The sequence below is a fragment of the Gymnodraco acuticeps genome, unplaced genomic scaffold, assembly GCF_902827175.1.
Source record: "Gymnodraco acuticeps unplaced genomic scaffold, fGymAcu1.1, whole genome shotgun sequence".
NCBI lineage: Eukaryota > Metazoa > Chordata > Actinopteri > Perciformes > Bathydraconidae > Gymnodraco > Gymnodraco acuticeps.
Genome location: NW_022990590.1, coordinates 3,526,241 through 3,552,734, shown reverse-complemented (window position 1 = coordinate 3,552,734; position 26,494 = coordinate 3,526,241). Strand labels below are relative to the sequence as shown.

The window sequence follows — 26,494 nt, the reverse complement described above, 5'->3', positions numbered from 1 at the left end:
AGGAGCATCTGACACAGCTCCTCCTGTTTTGTTTTTGTATGCAAGCCTGTTCTGTCTTTGGTTCGTTCTCTCTTCCTCCTGCTGACAAGACAAGTAAGTTAGATCTCCCAGCGGGAGGAACCAGAGCCGGGGTAATCCGGATTACTTCGTGATGTTGTGTTATTGTATCTTTTGCCATTAAATCAGCATATTTGTTATAACCTTACCCTGGTTGCTTTGAATTCTTCCTCTGTTAATCTGACCCATTCACAAAAGGACGCGCGGAGGCAGAGGGGGGGGGGGGGCCTCAGAGCCCCCGCCAGAGTGTGACTCCTGCCCCAACAAGCCTTAATGTGGAGAATAATTTGAGTCTTGGTAGAATAATAAAATCTGTCAGGGAAATAAATAACACAATCAACAACAGGGAGGAAAAATGTATATGGAAACACAACTGTTTATTTACTTAAAATATTGGTATGAACTAACAGGACAGCAGTACTTCCCTACACATACATTCTAGCTTTAAATGCTTATTTTTTTTGCATTAAATTCTTTTATATATAAAAGTATCCAAACTAACAAAGACATCCTCTTTGACCCGTTCACGTGAAACTGACGCCCCCTTTTCCCCCTTCCCGTCCCACATCCCCATAAAAACGTAATAAAACATCCCAAAAAGCTTCCTCATCATGGCTCACATGCAGCCACTTCAAGTTCACACACCCTCTGTGACCTTTGACCTCTGACTAAACTATTATCCAATCAGAGGCCACAAACAGAACAACTTTGTCCCTCATTATAGCACAGCCCCACGGTTAATGTGTGTACATGAGCCTCAAAATTCAGTACAGGTAGAGTAAAAGGGCTGATAAAACTGCTGAATCATTGATTTAAAATGTCTCCTAAAAGTATTATTTAGGTTATATCCAAGTGGGAATACACCAACTGATGCTTACAAACCAGTGACTTGCTTTTAAGGCATTTATGACATTATTAGAGGATGTACATTATTACTAACAAGGGTATGGTAACCAGCAGTAATGAATCAACGCTTTAACTTTGACAAATCCCATAAATACAGGTAATGTGCATGATCTGATGATAATGGGGCGATAGCAAAATAACTTCAATGGGAAACAAAACATCTCCATGCATCATCTTATTAAAAACCACAAAATGACCATTTATTAATGAAATATTAACCCTGTGTTAGCTAGAATTATCAACAAAAACTTGTTTCATGCATGACTCCACGGCGAAAGAAAAGAATCAAAGAATGGAGAAAAGTCTTCATGAGTTAAAGGGGCCCTATTATGCTCACTTACAGGTTCATGTTTGTATGTTGTGCCTCTACTGTGACATGTTTCCATGCTTTAATGTTCAAAAAGCTCTTTCATTTTCTCATTCTGTCTGTGCGGCACCTCTTATCACCTGAAACCAGAGCAGTCTGCTCTGATTGGTTAGCGGTTGTGATTGGTGAACCATTTATAGATGTCCGTCCCTTAGACAATCACGTACAATGTGTTGGCGAACCAGCAAATAGAAGTGCTAGTGTAACACAGTGATGTCACTGTTACTAAAGTAAACAAAGGAGTCCAATGGAGTCACCAAAAATGATATTACACACTACAGGAAAGGAAAACCACCAAAAGAAACTAGGGCCCCTTTAAAGCAAATCGTTTAACAACAACTAAAGTGAGGTTGTTATGCAGAAGTGCATTACATATAACAGTTTAGCAGTTATGTGTGTTTGGGTAGTAGTGAGCATAAGACTGGATAGATAGTTTTATACTGCACAATTTGCGAGAGTTTGTAGGCTGATGTTTCTAATGTCATTTCATTTTGTTAAAGCCGGCTTCAATTTACTTCAGAGAAATCGAGACATTTCTCCATATTAGATTGTTTTGTTGGAGGCATGCAAGGAAAACCATTTTTCAACAAGAATTCAAGGTAACACAGGGTGAGAGTCTGATATATAAAAAGTCATTTTGGGGGTGAAGTACTCCTTTAACTGGGCTGCTATGTACGGGCAAGATAAGCGAATCAATTGTTCTGGTTTCAAAATGTGAACATCTAAGCAAAATACGGAAAACAACTTGAATTCAGTTGAGTTTTTTTAAGTTGGCTTGTGTATGTTTGAGCTCATCCCTAATGTTTGAGAAGCCTGGGTCTAAAATCTTGTTTCCACAATCTGTTAATAATAATCTGTGCATATATGTAAATATGATTATATTGATATTGAGATCCAAAACCTTTATGTGCCCACAAAGAGTTTATTTTCCCACAAACTATATATTTTCCTGGGTATAGATCATTAGCTTTCTATCTTAAATGCACACCCCCAACAATAGTATTTATGCTCATGCCAATAATCGTTAGTTAAGAAAGATGTTTTAGGCTTCTCTATCTGGAATAAAACTCTTCATATACACAATATAAACAAATCTTTTGTGAAGTAAATATAAGCCAGACTGAGTGAAAAATGGTTAATTGTATAATTGACAGTAACCATTCTAACTCGACAGATTTAGCCACTGAATGAATGGTGGTCCTGACCGACAGAAAACACACTATATGTAAAAGACAGAAAATAAAACACATTCAAAAGCCATGTACTAAAACCTCAGTGCCCAAAAACACAGAATTTGGCATCCATAACAAAAAAACAACGATAAACAGATGAGATATACGTTCAATATTATGTGACAAAAAGAGTAATGAAATACCACACCAGTAGCTGATTTGAGCTTTCTGTACTGCGTATGCCGCCATCTTCACAAATTCATTCCATCGAGCGACCCAATATGTTTGTCTCCAGTCTTTTCTCTTTCATTATACACACCTGTCAGGTGAAGGAGCAGAATCAGCAAGTCAAAAGAAAAGACAGAAAAAAGGCCCGAAAGCAGAAACCGAGTATTAAATATGCCAGAGTAGCGAAGGCACACAATCAGAAAGATGAAAATACGATTTTCTCTCGGCTTTCCGATCCAGTTTGACCTGGCTCAATCCTGTTTGCTCCAGGCCTGACAAAGTGCTAGAACATGCGAGACAGAATTGTGTGTGGATGTGTGTGCGCATGTGTGTGGTCACCATTAAAACATATCAACATTTAAAAAGTTCCATATGTAAATATTTTAAAATACACAGGGTCACTCCCTCCCGCCGACTGCATTGATAACCGCTCCGTGGTAAGTGCATCTCAAAGCTAAGTCCCCCCAAAGCCCCCCCCCTGGCCGTACCTTCGGTATAAACGTGTTGGTTATAGGATAATATATTGACATGGATAATGGTTTTACAACAACAGTAAAGTCTTTTTTTAACTGCTATAAATACATTTCTTTGAGAGGTTTCACAACGATCAAACTGTATGCCACTGTTTGCACGCTGAAAGTGAATGACGCGCTCAGTTGTGTCATAAAAACACACACACTCCGATTTCACAAACACGCATAGTCACAACTTGTTCGTACACATACAGGCACATGTACTTTGCAGGGCAGAGGCCAAGCACGCATATACACACATGCACACGCACGCACACATACACACCAAAGACATAAAGGCACAAGGTATTGCTAATGTTGAGGACTCTTTAAAACGTGATCTAACGAGACATATAATATAAATGACCCCTTACATCCCTTTTCTCCTCCTCGCAGTAAAAACTGCTTTTAGGAGAGAAAAAAAGAGATGCTTTTTCTTTCTAAATAACATGCAAAAAATGAACACCCCCACACACACAGGCACACACATGACCAGTAAACAAAACCTACAGATCTACAGTACCAACAGAGGTACACCATTTGGTATTTTAGCGCAGACGGACACGCTCACCGGTGTGTAAGACTTCCGAAACAGAGAGCCGATCATCACGTACAAATCTTAGAAAAAGCAGAAAGGGGAAGGGTCGTATAAAAGAAAAAGGAGAACAAAGAAGAGGGGGGGGGGGCGGGGGAAAGACATTGTCGGGCCAGCTGTCTGTAATCCGTCACCAACAATTTCATCTTGGTTGGCATATGACCTCAGGAAATAGTAAGATACATCCAGCTCTCCTCGTGATTATTTTTCAAGTACTAAAACCGTTCCACTACTGTTTAGCCCGGTCTGACACCAACAGTGTTTAAGGGCAGACGGAGGTGAAGAGTGGTTCACTGGACAGGGACGAGACCACCGGCAGGGGAGTCAGTGGGCTCCTGTGGGATCCAACATGGACCAATAATGCAGGACGAGTTGGAACAGGATGAACATGCGTTGTCAAAAAGCCATCGTTTCAGTGGAGCGATGTGCTCACTGGGCCCAGAGCTAGGAGGAGTGGACAGATAAGTGCGCTGTTCTTCATCGCCACGGTTATGAATAGCAGCAGCTGGACGAAGAGCTCCCCAGACGCACACACACAGATGCATTTCTCAATCATGACTCTGTCTACTCAACCTCCTCTGATGCGAGAAATCTACTGCAGATTCCTCCTCCTGACTTCCTGTGTATCTGCTCTGTTACCAGCCAATGAGATTGGCTTTGGCCTTCTCCGTCAGCTTTCGGACACGCCCCTTTGAGGATGTGCCAAATGTGATTGACGAGTCCTCAAACAGCAGCTGCCTCTGCTCCTCCTCTGAGTCCTCCTCCACGTACCAGGCGGACCGTCGCCCCTGGTTACGTGTGCGCATGGACCCCCCCGCCTCGTCCCCTTCCCCTTCCTCTTCCCCTTCCTCTTCCCCTTCCTCTTCCCCTTCCTCTTCCCCTTCCTCTCCCTGTGAAGACTCTCTCTGATTGGGTCGCTGAGTGGCCGCCTGCGAAGGAGGTGTGACCTCCTCGTTGGCTCTCCTGCTGCTCCTCCTCAGCATAGAGGGCTCAGGGGACCCGGTCCTCTCCTCAGGGGGCGGGGCTTCATCAGTTCTTACCGCTCTGGGCCGACCGCGCCGCCTAGGCGTTGACGGCATGCCAGAGTCCGACAGCACGGATGTTTCCTGCGCTGAAGACGCCCCGCCTTCATCCCCCGTTGATTGGTCAGGATCCTCGTCAGGGGTGGAGCTTCTGCGGTTCTTTCTCCTCCCCCCTTCCTCCGGGTCCTGCTTGCTCTTCTTGCCTTTCTTCTTGCCGGGAGGGCGGCCCCGGGGTCTGGAGGGGCTCTCTGGAGTTGTGACTTCTGGAGGACTCACTGGTGGCTCCACTCTGGATCTACGCCCCCGCCTCCCCACTCCCAGGGTCACATGACTACTGTGGCCATTCAGGTGGACTGTGCTCTGGGTTGGAGGGCCAGCAGGAGAGCCTTTATTTACAGGGCAAAATCAAATAAAAGAAGGCATGTGAGATTACATGTGTATCTTATGACTTTCATATTTAACCTAAGCACTACATGGTCACTTATCTTACCAGCTGTAAGTCGTACAGGAGTCCTGAGTTTCCTCCGGGTGCTTCCTCCTCTGCTATCCTCCGCTGCCGGAGAGGGCTTCTCAGGAGCCGGTGGCGTTGCTGACACAGAGGTGTGAGCCCTCAAGGAGCGAGTAGACTCTATATGCAAAAAAAAGTATATTGTCTAACATCTTACATGGCTTTTTTAGAATGTAACAAATACTGCGTACCAGCACCCTTTAAGCTTACTGTTTAACATAACATAACATCCGCCATCATGGACTCAACTTCCACTGCTATGCTGATGATACCCAAATATATCTCAGCACTACTCCATCCTCCCAGCTCCCCCCTCAGCCTCTTGTAAACTGCCTGCACGACATAAAAACCCGGATGTCGTCCAATTTCCTCAAACTCAACAGCAGGAAACCATGGCTGCTCCAGAAGGTTGGTGACTTCGTCCTTGAGGTTGACGGCTGCTCCATCTCCCCATCTCCTGAAGTCCGCAACCTGGTCATCTTTGACTCCACCCTTTCCTTCCACTCCCACATGAAGCACCCCCAGGAAAGCCATAGCACCCCCTAAGCACCCCCAATAAATGTATGATTTTTATGAGTGAAATTCATAATTTGAAAAAGGATTGATTTGAAAATAATATGCTACAGTACAGTACAAGTAGCCTACTTCTGGGTCTCTGTGTTTCCTTCAAGCTCTGCTCTGTGTTGTGTGTGGCACGAGCCATTTTGTGTGCGTGCGCGAGCGAGTGAGAGAGAGAGAGCGAGCGTGCACCTGAGATCGTTGTGGTTAGCATCTGGTGCTAGCTATGCTAACGGCTATAAGGAGCTTTTTCAACAACAAGGTGGAGGGAGAACTCTTTCCTGTCAGACTGAGAGTCTCAGATAACCTCAGCTCAGGTGAAGTAAAGGACTCAGTGTTTGGTTAACTTTAGTCTAAGTTATCTCAGTGGGTCTCAAACGGTTTGGTCACGATTAATGTAAATAAGTATTTCTGAGGCACACGTTTATATGATCATTATAGGTATACAAAAATAAGAGCATAAATGAAAAACAGGTATGAAATACTATATGACAGTAAAACAAGAATACAGTTTGAAAGGGGAGTGATTAGTAAAATATCCATAAAGAAATAGAAAATCTGTTTACAGTTCTGTTTCATATGGGTGTTGAGAGATGTATCCATAGATCTCTTCATTTTGCTCTCAAAGTGCACCATATTGATGCATTTAACTTCAATATAAAAAAAAAAAAATCTTCCCGGGGGAGCATGCCCCCAGACCCCCCTAGAGGATGTTAGGTCCACCCCCCACTTAAAAAATAGTACTTTACTCCTGCTTACACCTATATGCCGTGAGCTGATTATCGAGCCTTCATTGTAATAGTCGCGGGTACACTGTGTGTGCGTGTGGGGAGTGTTGCGGTAGAAAATTCAACTGTAGCGCCCGGGACATTGATGGGAACCCCTACATGTTTGAGCACCCTCTATGAAATGTCAAGCTATCCCACAGCACCCCCAAAAGAAAATATCTGGCGCCGCCACTGGCATCAAGTCTGTCACCAAATCTGCCTTTTTCCATCTAAAGAACATTGCCAGACTCCGACCGTCACTCTCGGAGTCGGTTGCAGAACCCTAGTCCATAGCCGCGTTCACACCGCAGTACTTTTCCCACTTTAGTTCCGATATAGTTCCGAAATGTCGCGTTCACACCAAAAAGAGCCGGAACTAAAATGAGTTCATCAGAACCTTTTTTACCCCCTTTTCCGTCCCTGCTAGAGAGCAGGTATTTTCGCGGTAGAATTTTTTTTCCTATGTCTGATTGGCTGGGCGGAATGCAAACCACGCCCCGTAAAACTCCCAAAAAGTTTTGTAAAGCCGCCATTTTATTATCCTCGCATTAGCATTAGCCCAGCGCACAAACGCAGAGAGACTAACTTATGGCAACACAAAAGAAAACATGGGAGCGGTGGAGATGAGGAGGTGTCGGCGTTCTGGCGTTCGGCTTCAGTAGAAGCCAGTCCCCAACTCCGGGGACTTCGAGTGGCAATATACGCCGTAAAGTTGTTTGCGGCCTGCCAGTAAACCCAAAGCAGAAGAAGAGACGTCAGAGGCTTCATTTGCCTAATCCTCCCTCAGGGATTTATTCCGGTGTGAACACGATCTGTACTAAGTTCTCATGAACCTTTGTGGGAAAAGTACTGCGGTGTGAATGCGCCTCATGCTTTCGTCATCTCCCGCTTGGACTACTGCAATGGTGTCCTGTTTGGGGTCCCCAACAAAACCCTGGACAGGCTCCAGTATGTTCAAAACTGTGCTGCCAGGGTACTCACACATACAAAGCCGTGGCAGCACATCACTCTAGGGATGGGTATCGTTAAGGTTTTAACGGTACTACTACTTTTATCGATACCGCTTATCGGTCCGGTCTTTTAACGGTACTCTTATCGGTTCTTTTGGGGGGAAAAACAAGGTAAACTAACTAAACAAATTGTGAACAAAACTAACATTGCTTTTTATTTAAATAAAATAAATAATATTTCACATCAAAAGAAACAACAATGCTTTAACAAATCGTATTAAATAATCTGATGACAGAATCTCTTAAACTTTAACAAAATAAATAACTCAGTTACCTCTAATCATTAACCCATGTTTCAGTTTATATAATTGAGTTAACTCGGTGTGTTGCTGCTAGCATACATACTACCTGACGTGGAAACGTTACTTGTGGATGGGGCTACAGAGCTACTAGAAAGACAGTCGAACCCGGTGCATTTCTCCGTCTGAATGTGGAGCACTTTTGCAAGATGTTTAGACAAATTGCTCGTGTTACCGTCCTTACATGCTAAACTCTTATTGCGCTTTTGGTAACGAGCATTTTCCACATCGAGACTGGTAAAGTTTAACCACACCTCGGAGCGCGTTCTCTCGGCAATCTCCTCCGTGTGTGTTTTGCTGCTTGTAGCAGCTGCGTGTGTGTAAACTGCCCCGCCTCCTCTCAAGCAGGCGGGGGAGAGAGAGATCTCTCGCCTGGATTGGAAAGATCAAAAATACTAAAAATAATCATAGACGTATTTTGCAGTCTTTTTGCGTATTAGAAACGGAGTTGGCGACACTAATACTGCAATATAATGTTTGTGTAGCAATAATACACACAACATATATTTTTTACATTTCTCCAGTACCGATAAAAAGACGGTACCACGGTCTTTAATAATTCAGCCCCGGGGCCCGTTTAATACCGGGGCTCGGTACCCATCCCTACATCACTCCCACCCTAATCCACCTCCACTGCCTGCCGGTCAAGTCCCGCATAACCTACAAAGTCCTCCTCCTTACCTACAAGTCCCTCCATGCCCATGCCCCCCAGTACCTATCGGACCTCCTCCAATCCAATCCAATCCATTTTATATATATAGCACATTTAAAAACAACAGAGTTGAACAAGGTGCTGTACATAAACAACTGTATAAAAACATAGCATAAATACATAAAAACAGACAGGACATGAAACAAATGTAATACACGAGACAATGAAACCAGATCAGAAGCCACAGACTGAAAAACTCTCCTATATGACGTAAAAACAATACAAAACACTAGTAAGGTAAAAAAAAACACATTTAACAGCACAAGTGTCACCTGGTCTGTACAGTAAAAGCCAGGGAAAATAAGTGGGTTTTCAAACGAGATTTAAAAACAGGCAGAGTTGGAGCAAGTCTAACCTGGAGGGGTAATTCGTTCCATAACTTTGGAGCTGCAACAGCAAAGGCTCTGTCTCCCCGCTGCTTTAGCCTCGATTTTGGGACTACCAGAAGGAGTCTGTCAGCAGACCTCAGTGACCGTGTGGGTGTGTATGGTTTTAAAAGATCTGCCAGGTACGGTGGGGCTAAACCGTTCAGGGCCTTGTGTGCAGCAACATTTTAAATTGTATTCTAAAATGGACTGGTAGGCAGTGTAAAGAGGCGAGTACAGGCGTAATATGTTCACGCCTGCCTGTCCTTGTAAGGAGGCGTGCAGCAGCATTCTGGACCAGCTGTAGGCGTGACAGGGAAGCCTTGGTTACTCCAATATAAAGAGCATTGCAGTAATCCAGTTTAGTGGATATAAAACAATGTATTATCTTCTCAAAGTCATTAAAAGAAAGGAAAGGCTTGACCTTTGCTAAAAGTCTTAGCTGAAAGAAGCTGGATTTGACCACAGAGTTAATCTGTTTGTCTAGTTTAAAATCACGATCAATCCGTACACCCAGGTTTGTGACAATGGGTTTCACATATGGGACAAGAGAATCCAGCACAGGTGGGGCATTGGGGCCACCACTGGGTCCAAATATTATGACCTCTGTCTTTTTTTCATTGAATTTTAAAAAGTTCAAGGCCATCCAGGCTCTGATGTCCTGCAGACAGTCAGACAGACGTTGCTGAGGGTTTGGGTCATTTATTTTCAGGGGCATTTAGATTTGCGAGTCATCTGCATAAAAATAAAATGAGACACCAGAGGAGGAAGTAAATTCATTAAGATTTACATTAAAACTTCTTTCAGACAGATACGACTTAAACCAGTCTAGAGCAGTACCACTGATTCCCACAAAATGTTGCAGGTGAGAAATGAGAATACTGTGATCTCCAGTGTCAAAGGCAGCTGTCAGGTCTAAAAGTATAAGAACAGCACTGTTCCCAGAGTCAGTAGCTAAAAACAGGTCATTAAAAACTTTTAAAAGAGCAGATTCAGTGCTGTGGTGGGGTTTAAACCCAGACTGGAATACCTCAAGAATGCCATGCACATTTAAGAAGGACTGCAACTGCTTCAGGACCACTTTTTCTAAAAATTTGGACATAAAAGGAAGTTTAGAGATAGATCGAAAATTGTCAAAAACAGAGGTGTCCAGGTTTGGTTTTTTAATCGAAGGCTGGACCACAGCATGTTTTAGGCACTTTGGTACTTTTCCTGTACTCAGGCTGCTGTAAATTATATTAAGAACGTTAAGTCCAACAATGTCCCAGATTTCTTTGAAAGATCGCACAGGGACAACATCGCTTGGAGAACCTGATCCTCCGCCCACATGCCCCACCCCGGAACCTGTGGTCTTCAGACTCTGGCCTGCTCACCACCGTCCGGACCAACCTGCGAACCTTCGGGGACCGAGTCTTCAGTGTGGCAGCCCCCACCCTCTGGAACGCTCTCCCTGCGGAGATCCGCAACATCCCCACGCTTGACGCCTTCAAAAGGGCCCTCAAGTCCCATCTGTTTGCCAAGGCCTTTGGCCCCTAATTTATTTATTGTTTTGTCTGTCTGACTAATTGTCTTGACTGCCTTTTGTTTTGTTTGTTTGTTTTTACTGCTGTGTTTCCTTGTAAAGCGACCTTGGGTCCCATGAAAGGGCGCTATTTAAATGTTATAACTAGGGCCGGGACTCGATTAAAAAAATTAATCTAATTAATTAGAGGCTTTGTAATTAATTAATCGAAATTAATCGCATTTTTAATCACATATAAATATTTGACCTGAGAACAGTGAGAAGCAATTTTTTTCACATGGATTTTAGTATACCATTAGGCGCATTCACACCGCAGTACTTTTCCCACAAAGGTTCATGAGAATTTAGTTCATGAGAACTCTTTGAACCTGGGGGTGGATTAGGCAAATGAAGCCGCTGACGTCACTTCTTCTTCTTCTGCTTTGGGTTTACTGGCAGGCAGCAAACCACTTCACGGCGTATACTGCCGCCCAAAGTCCCCGGCCGGAAGTCCCCGGAGTTAGGGACTGGCTTCAGTAGAAGCTGCTGGGAGTCCTTCCGAGTAAATCGCCAGAACGCCGACACCTCCTCATCTCCACCGCTCCCATGTTTTATTTTGTGTTGCCATAAGTTAGTCTCTCTGCGTTTCTGCGCTGGGCTAATGCTAATAATGCTAATGCGAGGATAATAAAATGGCGGCTTCACAAAACTTTTTGGGAGTTTTACGGGGCGTGGTTTGCAATCCGCCCAGCCAATCAGAAATATAGCTCTTTTCTCACAAGAGAGCCGTACGAAAGTCCCTGCTCTCTAGCAGCTCTCTGCTCTCTAGCAGGGACTTTCGTGGGGGTAAAAAGGTTCTCATGAACTAATTTTAGTACCGGCTCTTTTTGGTGTGAACGCGATAAAAGAGGCTAACGTCCACAGCTAGCTTCCACGCTAGCTGCTATATGTTTTGCATTGAGGTGATACTTGAGGCTTGATGTGCTGCGGTGATATGCAAATTCCTTTTTGCATAATTTGCACACAACCGTGCTCTTATCGACGCTTCCATCCGTCCGTTTTTTAAAACAACATTTCCCACTGTTGTTCACTGTGGTTTGTTGTTGTCTGAAGTCATGAACGTTAGTTGGTGCTCCAGTATAATCGGTACGCCTGAAACTCATCCAGTGAGAAACGTTCCGCGGTGCAAAAATAAGTGCGATTAAAATGCGTTAATTTTTTTAACGCGTTAATTTTTGTGTAATTAATTAATCTTAATTAACGCGTTAAAGTCCCGGCCCTAGTTATAACAAATTCAAATCATGTATAAGAATAACACATAGTTGTCTTACAGGGCACTACTTGCCGGACTATTTATTTGCTATTTTCAAGAGTCTTGTTGTCACTGTTAGTTTGCCAGGCTACAGTAGCTATAGCAGAGAGTTGTACATCTGATTTTAGCAAGGAAGCAATGAAATGTATTTTCCAAAACGACTACATTTACATGTCTTTAGGGATCTCACCTGCTGCGCTCTGAGTGCTGCTAGTGGCATTATGTGATGAAGATGAGGAGGGTGGAGAGTGTGTAGAATGGCGTGCCGAACTCCGTGTTCGTCCTGCTGCTGGACTGTCTGCCTTCCCGTTGACCAGCTGAGGGGGCTGTTTGGCGGGGACGATCTGTCTCAGAGAGGGGGGCCGTGAAGGGGGCGGCGACGGCTCCCTTCTCGCGGTCACCCTGGATGATACACGTCTCTTCCTCTCCGGACTAGAGGTAGGATGGAAGGAAAGAATAAATAAAAAAACAGATCTACACAAAGCAAGAGCCTCAAATGAGATGTCCCGTGTTCTACCTGGATGCCGTGCTGCTTGCTGGAGATTCACTCCTCCTCCTCCTGCGCTTCATTGCATGCCGTGTCTGTCTGTCCGTAGTGTGTCTCGTCTGTCTGTCGGTGCTCTGCCTGGTCATTTTATCTGTCAGACCATGGATGGCCTTGTAGTCGGCCAGGATGGAGCTGACGTGCTCCTCAAACAGAGCCGAGAGCCTCAGACTCATGCTGTAGATCTGGTGAATAAATAAAGGACAAGTTATTTAATTTATGTTTTCATGGTACATTTTGCTTAAAGCACTGGATGTAAGGATTGTGTGTGTGTTTGTGTGTGCGTGTCTCACCCGGGACTTCTTACTGGGCGTGTAAGCTTTGGAGTTGCTGAAAATGAGCCGGACGTCTTTGCAGAGCTTAATGGGAGATTGGTACTTTCCTTCTTTGAGCGTTTTGAGGACGGTGCTGAAGTCTATTGGCGAGTCAACGATTTGAAGGTAGTCCTGAGAACGAAAGAGAGAAGTTTGGATATTTCAATTACAGGTTTAAAAGACGAGAACCAAATAAGCCGGGGAGAAGAAGCAGGGGAAAGGAATTAGAGATCTGGGGTTTCACTTTGAAATGGGCCGGGGGAAAACACTGAACCAAAAGCAAAACGGATTTCCAGATGCCGACTGAATAGCTAGATTCAAGGACCAAAAGAATGTAATAGAAAATGCAAATGAACCCGAGCCCAATGGAAATGTACATTGAGCTAAACTGAGATCACATAAAGAAAAACAAAAAGAGCACGTACGGGGTATTCCTGTAGGTCCACAGGTTCTCTGAAGGGCTCTGAGTCTTCACACTGAAAGATGAGATCCAGCAGCTCCTTACAGCGGCCCTTCCACGCATGAGGGTCGTATGAAGGGGGGCGCGTTCGCAGTTGCCGCTGCGTAGGCCGACGACCCTGCAAAAAAAAGAGAAAAGAAGATGAGTGAATAGAAGAGATTTCACTGGCAAATACAAGCAGACTAGGGACAACTACTAATGTAAACAATTGAGAACACACGATGTTGTCAGATGTTACCTTATGGTTTCTCGTGGATGTTCCAGGAGTATTGGTATCTTCATCCTCCTCCTCATCATCCTAGATAGATAAAAAAGAGGGAATGATACAAAGGTTACCTACAGCATATTGTAATCTCCCTCCAAGCTTCCAACTTGTCATTTCATTTGCATGTTATCACGCAGATACACAAACGCACCTCGTCCTCGGAGTCAGAGAAGGTGGCCTTCTTCATAGTTTTATAATGGGGCATGATGTCTGTCATGCTTTGGTCCCTGAAGAAGAAAAGTGTTACAAGTGTTAATATAGGTGTTAATACAAGCAACCGCTGTACATATTGTTGTAATCATATTTTTATTTATGTTGTCTATTGTAATAACATCTGTCTATTCCTTCTTATATTTAATAGAAATATTTGGATTTGACTATAACTTCTTGTGTTTATATACAGCACATATTCCTTTTAATGGAGCAACTATCACAAAACCTCATCCGGCCACCCCAGGATGAATTGAGTATACTCACTTAATGAAATGCAGGATGAGGTCAGAGACAAACTTGGCGGTGGTGACGATGAACGCTCCGGGCTCGTTGAATGCTTGAGCGTTGTGTTCGATGTAACGCACCTCCCACATCAGGGAGGACAGGCGTCTGCAAAGGAAACGCAAACATGTTGAGTGTGTATTTAGTTCTCTCCCGTACACACACACTGTTCATGTATCTTATTTGACTCAAGAACCAGATGATGTGAGGTACCTGTAGAAGCGGTTCACCAGCCTCTCTCTCATGGTGCTGAGATCAGTGACGTAAGCCACCACCGTGCAGTAGGTGGGGTAAGCTTGGAGGTCCACGGGGAAGGCGAATGGTGCTGCCACATCTGAGGGGGGGAGAATTAGTTAGTGGGTGAAAGATAAGAGAAAGCACAAGAAAGTGAAGATGTTTACTGAAACAAATATGCTGTAAGAGACAAGCACTGACAGGCTTTGTCCAGCTTTTAAAGAGTAGGATTTAAGCATTTTAAAGGTAACTTAAACCAACATTTTCCAGACTCTAGAAACATTTATCATCACATTTTTACTAATTAAATAAACGGTTACAAGTAAGGATTTTCCTTCTTACGCACTCAGCTCAGGCACTGCTCATTTTGACTTAAATTATACATTTTAAACATGCTTATTTAATACTTAGCTAGCTCTGGTCTGTTCTGTGGCCGGTGGGGGACACCACGAGACAGCAAATATATCTTTTCATTTTTGGAGTGATTGAAGATGAAATACAACTAAGCATTGTTCAAGGAGTAGAGTTGAATTCAAGCGTTTTCCTTATCTTGTAAATATAACAGTTAACACTAAGCATCTTCCAAACATTCAAAACATTGTGAGAATGCTTTTAGTAAACACTTAAAAAGGTGGATTTCTTATCTTTTTAATATATGGAATTGCAACTTACTACATAAATATCCTCAGGAAACTTAGGACTGCTTTTACAATTATTTATTTGTAACTTTATAACATCTGTTTACATTCATCTATGCTACCTGTGCTAATGTTAGTACCTTGACTTGTCTTAAGAGCAATACTGGCCTCACACATCTATCCCCTATTCTTAAGATGTTCCTACTTATTCTGAGCATTATTTCCTAAATATAGCTGGACCTAAAGAGTTATATAAAGCCTGTCCTGTAAACTGACTGCAGCACGGAGCGTAGGAGTAACAGGGAGAGATCTAGAAGGATTTATTGAGCTTCTCTTGTGTTTAATCCCCAGACTGTCACTAGAGGGAGCCCTCACACCAGTTTGAGAGGATTGCAGTAATACAATCCCTTTATATGGCATTACAGCATTTAAGAGGAATTCTAGCAGGCAGCTGAATTTGTGGCTCGACTTGTTAGCGGGTCGTTCCTTTTAACATACGAGCTGTGTTCCTGCTGATGAACTCAGAGCGGTGACTCATGTAGTGTGGAGTCATGCTGCCCTGCTTTACGAGAAGTGAGCCCTCGTGGCCTTACTTCACATCCCTGCCTATGACATAAGGGCTTTTTGTTTTCACAGGGGTTTAAAGGGACAGTACACCGCCAAAAAAACAAAACATATTTTTCATATGATTTTTATTATTCTAGATTGTTTTAGTGTTGGATAGTATACCATAGAGATGTCTGAAATACATTTGAAAAACTAAAAGGCAATGTCTCTTTTCAGAAATCATGAACTGTTTTGTATGATAATCCACAGGACGTTGTTCCTACATGTAGGAACTATTTCCTTCCCAGCAAACTTCACCCATCAAACGCATTTACGTGTAGAAGGAAGTTTACTTGCGAAGCTTGTTAAAATGCCACGTGTAAACATTAATGACGTCTTCTTCAGCTGAGTTGTAAAGTTATCTATCTCAGTAAATGCACCGGCACTGGCGCAGGGACACAGTTGTAGTTCATTGAAAAAAGAAAATAGGTCCGGCGTAAAATTGCTCACAATAACACCTTTTGATTATCTTGAGTAACCGGGTCCTGGTTTCTGAAAAGAGACACTAATGTCTATCAAATGTTTGTTTTTTGCAACACAAGACCAGAGACCCATTTACTTCCATTATTTTCAGAGAAGCCTGACATGTCTAGGGCTGATTTCACCAAGATTCAGCTACATACACAAAATCCAATCAATTAAAAGTTCAACAGGAGAGAGGAAAATTATGTATTTAAGATTTTTCATCTCACCGAGTGTGCAGAGCTGGTCGATGGCTTTGATGATGCGTTCACACTCCTCTGCGCGCGTGTGGCAGCCCCACTCCCCCTCCAGAGGGACGTACAGCAGCTCCTTCTGCTCCTGTTCCACCAGCGGGACGCTCATGCCCAATTCTTCAGGGAACGTGGCTTCACAGGAAAGAAAAAGAAACCCCAAAAACCAACAACATCAGAGTTGTAAAATGTTGAATTAATAAAATAAATGACTATTGAATATTTTTTAAATGTGTGTTCACTGAAGTGTGGGAGTATTACAGTGACCTACCATCATCAGGGATGGGCTCCATGTCCCACGGACTCATCTTCTCTGTGTCTCCATTATCCCAGCTGGATGGGAAACAGTTGATATGATTTATTAACATAATCACATTGTAGGCTTTTTATTTGATAGATGACGTGTTGCCAGCACTGACGTCCCTCTGCCACAGCCGAAAGTGGGTGTCATTCTCTAACGAGGCTTTTCAAATATCGTGTGATCTTCAGCACTCCATGTTGATAAGGAAAACTAACACAAGCAGACAATATGCTCATTAATGTTTACAATTGGAATGTCACTGACAATGAAAATAGAGCGTTGCAAAACAAAGGGCAGTGTTAGATGGCCTGCTATAATGTCAAATTCAATCCGTCATCGATTTCTTCAATGATTCAATCCATGAGGTGTTTGTGCAGAAAATCAGTGTTGTGTCAGCGTTGGCATCGCAAGGAGCTATCTCTCTACATTTGCTTGAAATATTTCCAAATACACACATTCCTGTTACATGTAAACCTTTTTAATGAAATTGGTTCTCACATTTTTCATTATTACAAATGGGATCTAATCGTTCAGTATGGCTTAGGAACTCTTTGTTTTAGGAGGGAATCTCCTTGCTGATGCAAATAAATAGAATGATTACATACAATTCAATTTTGCAGTGCTTTCAACTGCAGCCTGAAACAGAGTAACATACCAGACGTTGTAGCACTGAAACAGGCTGTCAGGATACTGAGGCTGGAAGGGCTCCTGGCTCTCAATGGTCCCAAACCACCAGGCATCGTCAATGACCGACCTAAACCTGTCCCCTACACACACACACACACACACACACACACACACACACACACACACACACACACACACACACACACACACACACACACACACACACACACACACACACACACACACACACACACACACACACACACACACACACACACACACACACACACACACACACACACACACACACACACACACACACACACACACACACACACACACACACACACACACACACACACACACACACACACACACACACACACACCAAGTTTAGATGATCACAACAGAACACGGAGAAACTTGACCTAGAAACTACACAGGCAACATCTGGCTGACCTATACTCCACTGCCTCTTTCTGGCGTTGTCAAACTGTTGTCGCAGAATCAGGAAGTCGATGACATCAGGCATGTCGTGGTATCTGCAGCAAGACAAACACATACACAATAAGTCATTTTAAGAATAGATAAATAAGAATCATTAAGACAGTGTAAAATAGATGAGACACACACTTTGTAGTAACGACTTACCATTCCCATAACAGCATTTACTTTATCATGTCAGTCAGGATTAATAAATAACATTTATAATAGCTATTGTCTTGAGTTCATTAGGAATATAAATATGACATTCAAACCGAGCTCATAGATTACTATGGAGAATAGTTTCAGTAGCGCTGTGATGCTTCAGAAGCAAGCAACATTTTTCAAACACTAGTTCATCTTGTAACACCTGATCTTGACAATTTCTTCTAGCTTTTTAGACAGGGTGGGGTCTTACTTCATGGAGAAGGATCCTCCGGTCAGTCTGCCGCTGTCGGGGTCCAGGAAGGAAAGCTTCAGACAGCACAGAGTGGGCAGACCCACCTCATACTTAATGCCCACTATCTTCACCAACTCCTGCTCCTGTAGACCACAAGAAGATGAAAGAAGAAATGATGCAAATGAATACAAATCATTTCCTCTCAGGTAAAGAAATCACATAATTGGAACATAGTCCAAAGCACTTTACTGATAGAATCTCTTTAAGTATTTGTGTAGTCTTGAGGCTGAAGAGAATAATGCTTTATTGTCGCCATGTCTGTTTGTTCAAATAAAAGTAGAAGATACAGAAGAGAAACCTGCATTACAAACTACAGCAATATATTCTGAAGATGCACACTGCGCCCTGCAATGCATTATGGTCCGCCTCCTGCAAAGGAATTTCTATTTATGTCCCCACACATGGCAACAGAAATATACCAAGTGTAACTGCAATCCCTTAAGCTGTTACTTTAATGTTTTTTTTTATAAATCTTTTTCATTTGCAGGGATCAAAAGATGTTCTCTGCAGACATTTCTCTTTTAGTAGTATATTTTTAGTTTGGGAAAATGGATTTAAGTTTAAAGGAAAGTAGTGAAGGAATAATATTGCTAAGTTGTTAGCACTCTAATACTTTGTATGGATTTTACACCGTTGTAGCTTGCAACTGTGCTTCAATTCCTGCTATTTATTCCCATGGAGAATGTGTGTCATTCTATTTTTAGCTCCACTACCCTGACCTTTGAACCTGTTAAGCCCTGAGCCTGTTTTTCAGGTCTCAGGCTCGGAAATGACATTCCCAGAACAAATGACCATATCTTCCCTTCTAAAAGGGTTAAATTAATAATCTTTTTTCTCAAAGTAATGATAAACCTGTGAGTTGGATGTAGAGAAGTCAGAATCAATATAGATGTTTTTTATTTTAAAGAAAGTTCAGATTGAACATAGTAAAAAACTGTAAATTATAGTGTCCGTCCAAAAAATATGTTGTACTTATAGTGAAAACTAACCTTGGATGATGGGTTAGTAGACTAAAAGCTTTAGGAATCCAAAGTACAACATTTAATAAGTACCCTGTATTAAGATTGATGCAAAACAAGTGATATTTGACCTTTTTAGACAGATTTAGCAAAAAAACCCTCTTCTGGGGCCATTTGGGTGGATTTTCCTTACCTCTGGCCCCCCTTGCTGGATTTTGACATGTGACATCTCTTTCTGACCGTTAGAGCCAATAGAATCTAAGGGGAATCTCCCCGCACACACACATGGTAAAACCATAGACTGTATATATAAAGGGTAAAACGAAAAGGTGGGGGCTTTGTGCACACAGTTTTGCTCCAGAGTGAAGCTGTCTCTAGGTCTGACATCTCAAAACCGAAAAGCAGATTTATTGCTCATGGATTATCAGAAATCATTCAAAGTGACACAGACACATTGGATTAACCTATGGATTAACTTCAGCATCGTTTTTATGCCATTGAAGACCACTTTTGACCAGACTACCACACAGGTGAGCCATTTTGCCGTTTTTGGCTAACTAGCTCCATATGTTTTGATGTGTGTTCTTGTTATTATCTCCGAGAGTTCGTATGATTGAGTGATAATGAGGATAACCATCGATTCTGTGTCCCCTCACGATGTGAAACGATGGGTTGAGATGTGCAGCAAAGATAAATAATAAGGTTTTGTGAGTGAATTTCGGTGCAGTCATCTGTTAGCAGTTTTCGCTCGTTGCTAATTCAGATGCTCAGCGTTAGCATTGTGGGGTTTTTTGGAGAAAAAAAATGAAAATGATCAGTTAGATGAGTTTCTTTCCGTTACATGGATATAAAACATTCATAGTTTATTAAATGAACATGCCCTCAGACACTGTTTTCTGCAAGATATTGCAGGAGGCCCCCGTTACCGGGGTCTCTCCGGCTCTTACTTTGAAAACATCATCAGAAAGAAGACGTGTCTGAACATATTTATTTTATGTTTTTAATGATTTGCTATTAATTCAACTGTAGAAAATGTATTCCTATGTGTCAAGTGTACTGTATTGATTTCTGGCTCTTCTCTGATATTTTTAAATGGTTCTTCCTAGTTTAAGGTGTGGAGTGCACACATAAAGAGACAATATGAGTCTCTAGATACTTCAGGGTTTTTAATGTGACAATGTCAACCTGTTCCTTACCCAGATATTAGACTTTATTAGCAGAAAGGGTAATATGAACATGTACCAAGACCGAACCTCCAACAAACAGCCAAATATAAGGTCTCTGTTTTTATGTTTTTTTGTTTATTATGGGGATTTTTTAACTTGTTATTGGTGGTGGAGCTGGAGCTTAGGGCAAATGTAGTGGTGGTTTAACCTGGCTACATTCACCTCCTCACTTTGGTTTTGCATGGAGAGAGAGTGGACAGTGAACGGGGAAGCAACATTTTCTGTTGACTGCCATTTTTAACATCAATATCCATCACACTTGCACTCGCCATTGCACTCACACTTACTGGTATTGGAATGTATTGTAACTTTCCCTGTTTTGTGGAAGAATAAATGGTCAAACGCACGCAAGTAATGGAGGAGATTTGTATATGCGCTTCAATGTGTGTAGTCCCGTATTAAGCCCCTTGCAGCTTTTTTCTTGGACTGCCTACAACCGTAATACACTGACTGGAGATATGGAGAGTATGGAGATAAATACTTTTGCGTTAAAGAAACATGTTGATAAATGAGTATTGCATCGTTTGTTTTTGACCCTTTTACTGATTGTTACTGTGTTACCTGACATGTATTTCCATCTTTATAACATGTGTAAGGCAAGGCAAGTTTATTTATATAGCACCTTTTAACACAAGGCAATTCAAAGTGCTTTACAAAAATGAAAGACATTAAGAAAATGGCATTTAAAAACAGTCCTTAAAAAGCAAAGACAATCAAATAAACATTAAAAGAAAAATAAGTTATTAATAAAAGTTATTTTATCCATGTAACAGTGCAGTTTAAAGGTGGGGTAGGTAATTTTGGAGAAACCAGCTCGAGTGTGCTAGAATTTGAAAATACACAGCCGGAGAAAATCTGCCACTTCCTTCCAGAGCCCCTCCTCCAGCACACACGAACGCGCACATGACCAATGAGGGCACGAGATAAGTTTGTGCACAGATGGAAGGCTGACAGGCAGGTAGGCCATCCAGTTATTTTAGCCGGGCCGGATAAAATGATTGGTCATGCTTTTTACAGTACTACGGCTTCCACAGATGAGATATTGTTATGGATTTTTTGTCATAGCACTTAAGATATTCATTGCTATCGGGACGTTAAGAGCATTCCATGGAATATAACAAAAGTGTATCTCGAGCTGGTTTCTCAAACTTACCTACCCCACCTTTAAGATATGAATAGTTCATATGAATGGATAGGTGACCAGTAGGGGTGTAACGGTTCACAAACATTTCGGTTCGGTACGTACCTCGGTTTTTTGGTCACGGTTCGGTTCGGTACGTTTTCGGTACAGCAGATTTTTTTTTCACAAAACAAAACATATATATATATATATTTTTTATTATTATTAAACTGTGAATAATGTATTCACTCAAATAAATACAAAATATAATAAAATAAACATTAAGGTGCAGCATTTCGATGAACTGAAATAATCTGTATTTGAACTTTACTGTAGGCTACTAGTACTCACAAAACATAAACTATTAGTTTTGGGTTTTTAATTATTATTAAACTGTGAATATTCACTCAAATAAATACAAAATATAATAAAATAAACATTAAGGTGCAGCTTTTCGATGAACTGAAATAATCTGTATTTGAACTGTACTGTACTAGTTCCTAAGCAGCCAGTTTGACATTATGACTTGCTTGTCATTGTATTTTCATGTTTTTTTAAAGAAAAATTAACTTGTCCACATTGCTTGCCGAAAGGGCAGATCTGCTGGCACTAACAATGTCTCCTGCTGTGGAGAACACCCTCTCGCTAGGGACAGAGGTAGCAGATACAGCCAGGTAGCGCTTTGCTAACATGGCAACATAAGGATATTTGGCGTTTGTAATAGCTTTGGCTCTGTCTGAACTCTCTGCGAGTGGTGGAGGCTTACATGCTAGTGGGAGTTGGGTTTGCACTTCAGTCTTTTTTCTTTTGGTACCGGTGATATTCACGTTCGAGTGATGCCTTTTCAAGAGTGTGCAAGTTTGATGTATTGCCAGCCGCGTAACCAATTTTAGTTGAACAATGCCGACAAACAGCTTTGGTTCGGTCCACCTGTCTTTGTCCTTCATCCTTGTACGTAACTGCGAAACCAAAATGTTCCCAAACCGGAGACTTCAATGATGCTGGAGGATTTTCGAGCTCAACTTTATCTGCGTTCGCCATTAATTTTCGACAGTTCCTCAAATTACTGACTACATTTGAACGCATCCCTCTGACCAGCTCTCATAGTATGCCTCTCATCCAATGAAATGACTTGCTCGCTCTATGACGCGTTGAACCCAATGTGACCAAATTACTCTGAATGCTGCGACGCAGCACCTGAGATTACTTCCAAAAAGTTGTTCACGTTCTCAATTTTTTACGTTTAACGTTATATTCGTTCGGTACACTTCGGTACACACCTGTACCGAACCGAAGGGCCCGTACCGAATAATTTCGGTACGGGTACGTGTACCGTTACACCCCTAGTGACCAGCCATGTGGTCTATTATGTTTTGCTTCTTCAAACAATACTAAAGTTTAAAATAATCAGTTCCTTACCCGTAGCTCCATCTTTTGCCAGGGCTGCTTCTTAGGGTTGATGCTGTAAATCTTTTTTTGTCTGGCCATCTCCACGTAGGCCTCGTGGCCCTGTCTGAAGTAGTATAACTGCAAACAAACATACATAATTTTCATCGTGTCTTATTCATATTTCTGGACATTATGCACATTTTTTCTGGAATTGAGTATCTGCTTCGGATAGCAATGTCAATGTGCCCCTTTTTTTGTGTGTGTATGTAATGGCAGATGCAGCCTCGGGGGGACGCTAACTTTGGTGCAGACTATTCTTGTTGCTATGTTAAACATGAGCCAGTGTTTTGGTATTAGTAGACATGTGGTGAGGTTAGTGTAACAGAAGCAGGCGGCGTGTACCTCGTCTCCCATCTGGGGTATGTAAGGACATCTGCGGGGGACCGTGTCCGTGATCCAGGCGGAGGGAAGCCACTCCTCCAGAGTTAGCCCTTGCTCCTGGAGATCTGACCTCTGAATGACACACAAGGAAACACATATTCAGGTACAGATCTTTGATAGATTTGAGGTGGAATATTCAGCTTTTTCATTTGAGTGATTTATGAATTGCTCTTAAAATACTGTCTCATTGTATTAGTGCAAATGGATGATAGGTCAAAAAAAAAGAATGATTTAATAAATGGAAAGCTACCATCTGAAACACACTGGATAAAATGTTTTTTATTGAAGTTAAAGATCAGATTTTCCCGGAACAGCTGTTCAAATGCATTTGGGAAAACATGGGGCCCATTTTTCCAATTTGCTAAGAGGATACATTTCCTCACCATTCCTGATTAAAGTTTTGCAGCATTGGGATTGTCGTTGGGAGGAGGAAGTGCTGCAGTTTATTTATTTATAATTAGAAGTAGTATTTGTGTCAGCTGTTTCCTTTAATTAGTTTATGGCCTTTGGTGTTCAGCAATATTTCAATTTACAGTGAAAATTGTTCCTCCTACATGTTTGTTCTGATATAACAATTGTATGCTATTGCAAAACCCACTAAACAAAGTTTAAAAAACAACAACTCTAAATAAGCCACAAGTAGAGAATAATGATTATAACTATTGACTAACCTTCCTCTTCTCCTTTGGCTGCTTCTTCTTTGGTACTTCGTCGTCTTTGTCGACCTTGTCCTTCTTTCTATCCTTCTTCCCGTCCCTCTTCTTCTCTCCGTCTTCCTCTGAGCTGCTGCTTTTCTTTTTCACTCTCACACTCTTCTTAGGCGGCTCAAGGTTGATCCCTGCGTCGGCTGTCCAGTCGGAGTAATCACTGGAGTAGTCACTGTGAACACATCAACAGAGAAGATGAAATGCACAGATGTATGTGACAGTGTTTCTGTTTCTATGTGGTGTGTGCATGTATCTGTAGGAGATATGATTCATGTGTTTGATAAACAGGACTGTGTCTTACCTTGAACTACTGTGGTCTTCCGGCCAGGGCTCTTTTTGTTGCTCCTCCTTCTCCTCATCGGAGGAATGCCCATTGATTTGACGAACATCCAGCTCTGCCTGGGAACCCATATTGTTTTATGTTAGAACCCCCAACAACAACAATCATTTCCTTAAACCACATGTGTCAAACTCAAGGCCCGGGTGCCAAATCAGGCCCTTGGTGGATTTAATTTCGGCCCACAGGATAATTTTTAATTCCTATTAGATCTGGCCTGCCGGTATATTGCACGCACACCTTCACTCCATCCTGAGGATTTCCTCAGCTCAGAGCCTGACCCCAAACATTGATGAACTTGCACCCAAGATGAGATGCCAAGTATCTGGTTTGAACTAGCATCACAGAGCAGCACACTGAGTTTCAATGGATGTTTCCTTCTGCACTTTGTTTCTCACGACAACAGGGCATGTTTGTTTTTTTCTTTGAGGGAAATAGTTTTTTTGAAGCTGTTGTTGGCCTGTGGGAAAATGTAATCCTAAGAAATGACTCTGGAAAAGCTGCAGATAGAGCCATAAGAAATGAATGCAACTGATTATTTAATGTTTAATGTTGTTTTTATAGGCAATCATTTAAGCTTTGTTAGTTCCAGGCAGGGGTGCACATAACTTTTTTGCCCTGATTCTCAAAGGAGCACCTGGAGATGTTGCTTGGTGCTCATCCTTAAAATGAAATAAATAAACCGGTCTTTATTTGCCAGACACACGGCACAGAACACACAGAGGTGAACACAGAACACACATGCAGAGGTGAACACAGAACACACATGCAGAGGTGAACACAAGACAACATTAGCACGACCAGTAATCCTACAAAATGTCATCACTTCCCTCCTGACTGTTCTCCTCACTGTCTTCCTCTCTGTCAGACATGGTAGCTGATGATATAGGCCTACTACTTTCTCTCTGGTTGAGTCTGCGATTAGCTGCTTGCATCCACAAGTCAACAGCTGGGTTTGGGTCGAAAGTCCAGTTTTAAAAGGATATGTTTGGTTACTGTCCTATAGTATACATTGGAATGATTTCAAACCTGTTTATCCCAATAATTATAAAGGAGTGCCTTGAAAATATGTGTTTACATAAATTGTGACCAAACCGTTTGAACTTAGACTATGAACTATCTAAACACTCAGAGTTCTTTACCTCACTGAGCTGTAGTTATCAGTCTCTCGGTCTGACTGGAGAGGACTCTCCCTCCACATCATTGTAGAAACATCTTCTTCTTATATCCGCAGCTAGCACCAGATTCTAATAACAACAGCGCCGGTACCGGTGCACCCTCCCTCTCTCCCTCGCACTTTGGCTGTGAGCTGCGGGTGCCAGACAAGCCAACATCCCCCATTTTCATCACTAACAGCGGCCATCGTACAGGGCAAATGAAACGTGTAACCGGGGTGAAAAGGGTGTTACATTTACTTAATTATGAATGTTGTTACATCAAGGCCGAAAATTAGGATGAGCACCAACGGTCAAAAATGTTTTTTTCCCCTCCCAGAACTACCAGCGCAGCGCCTCCACAGATCTGGCGCCCTAGGCGAAAATCAACGCCAGTGCGACGGGCCGGCCCTGAGTTCATATGCAACTCGCAAATATATTTCTCTCTCTCTCTTCTCTCTCCCTCTCTCTTAATGTTGGTACGCAAATGCGCCTTTTTTCAAATGACCCGGTGCTCTTTTTTTGGCCGAGGTGCGCATGCGCACCAGTTATGTGCAGCCCTGGTTCCAGGTTTAATATGTGCAATAAGTTCATTTCAATACGTTTTGCAATAAACATTGAACCCGTCCGGCCCTCGACTTGTACCGATTTTTTTAATTTTGGCCCACCGTGTATTTGAGTTTGACACCCCTGGTATAGACTAAAGCGATGAAAACATTGGATTCTTTACCACTGTAAATTACCAAACCAACCAAAGAATCTATAAGCTTACATCTTGGAAGTTAGTGTAAGTCATCAGTGTAAGATTTAATTCATTCATACATGTAAACTCACATTTACACACATAGAGATATCAGTTTTTATCTGAACTTTATAAAGAATTTTCTTTAAGAACCTTTGAAATTGGTTAGATTTTTCTATCTAACTACGTTTTACATTTAAATGTACTAGTATTCTATAATAGTTCTAAGTGCTAAAGTCCCTAGGGGCAGCTAAAGGTTAACATGCTAGCAAAGTCTGAACAGAGGGTTGTGGAGAAATCTGCTAATCTGAAATTGGGCTAGAAGTGTAAAATGACCAAATCAGAAGAGCCAACAAAATGAATCAAAATAAAGAAAATATCTTACTAA

The 26,494-nt window shown here is 42.1% G+C and overlaps 1 protein-coding gene across 2 annotated transcripts in view; it reads right to left on the bottom strand.

Annotated features, from left to right (window-relative positions):
• Positions 1–405: 405 nt before the first annotated feature.
• Positions 406–26,494, bottom strand: part of phip (pleckstrin homology domain interacting protein) — a 54,088-nt gene continuing 27,999 nt past the window's right edge. The window contains exons 22-40 of one of the 2 annotated variants that reach the window (XM_034228773.1): positions 24,175–24,272; positions 23,838–24,045; positions 23,128–23,238; positions 22,756–22,863; positions 17,990–18,114; positions 17,548–17,630; positions 17,117–17,228; positions 16,432–16,493; positions 16,140–16,295; positions 14,183–14,303; positions 13,952–14,077; positions 13,626–13,701; positions 13,448–13,507; positions 13,175–13,327; positions 12,729–12,881; positions 12,409–12,620; positions 12,082–12,323; positions 5,350–5,487; positions 406–5,245 (exon numbers count right to left, since the gene is read on the bottom strand). In XM_034228773.1, the coding sequence (XP_034084664.1) occupies positions 4,473–5,245; positions 5,350–5,487; positions 12,082–12,323; positions 12,409–12,620; positions 12,729–12,881; positions 13,175–13,327; positions 13,448–13,507; positions 13,626–13,701; positions 13,952–14,077; positions 14,183–14,303; positions 16,140–16,295; positions 16,432–16,493; positions 17,117–17,228; positions 17,548–17,630; positions 17,990–18,114; positions 22,756–22,863; positions 23,128–23,238; positions 23,838–24,045; positions 24,175–24,272 (3,117 nt within the window). In that variant the 3' untranslated portion in view covers positions 406–4,472. The remainder of the gene's footprint in view (positions 5,246–5,349; positions 5,488–12,081; positions 12,324–12,408; positions 12,621–12,728; positions 12,882–13,174; positions 13,328–13,447; positions 13,508–13,625; positions 13,702–13,951; positions 14,078–14,182; positions 14,304–16,139; positions 16,296–16,431; positions 16,494–17,116; positions 17,229–17,547; positions 17,631–17,989; positions 18,115–22,755; positions 22,864–23,127; positions 23,239–23,837; positions 24,046–24,174; positions 24,273–26,494) is intronic. The other variant, XM_034228774.1, reaches the window with a different exon arrangement.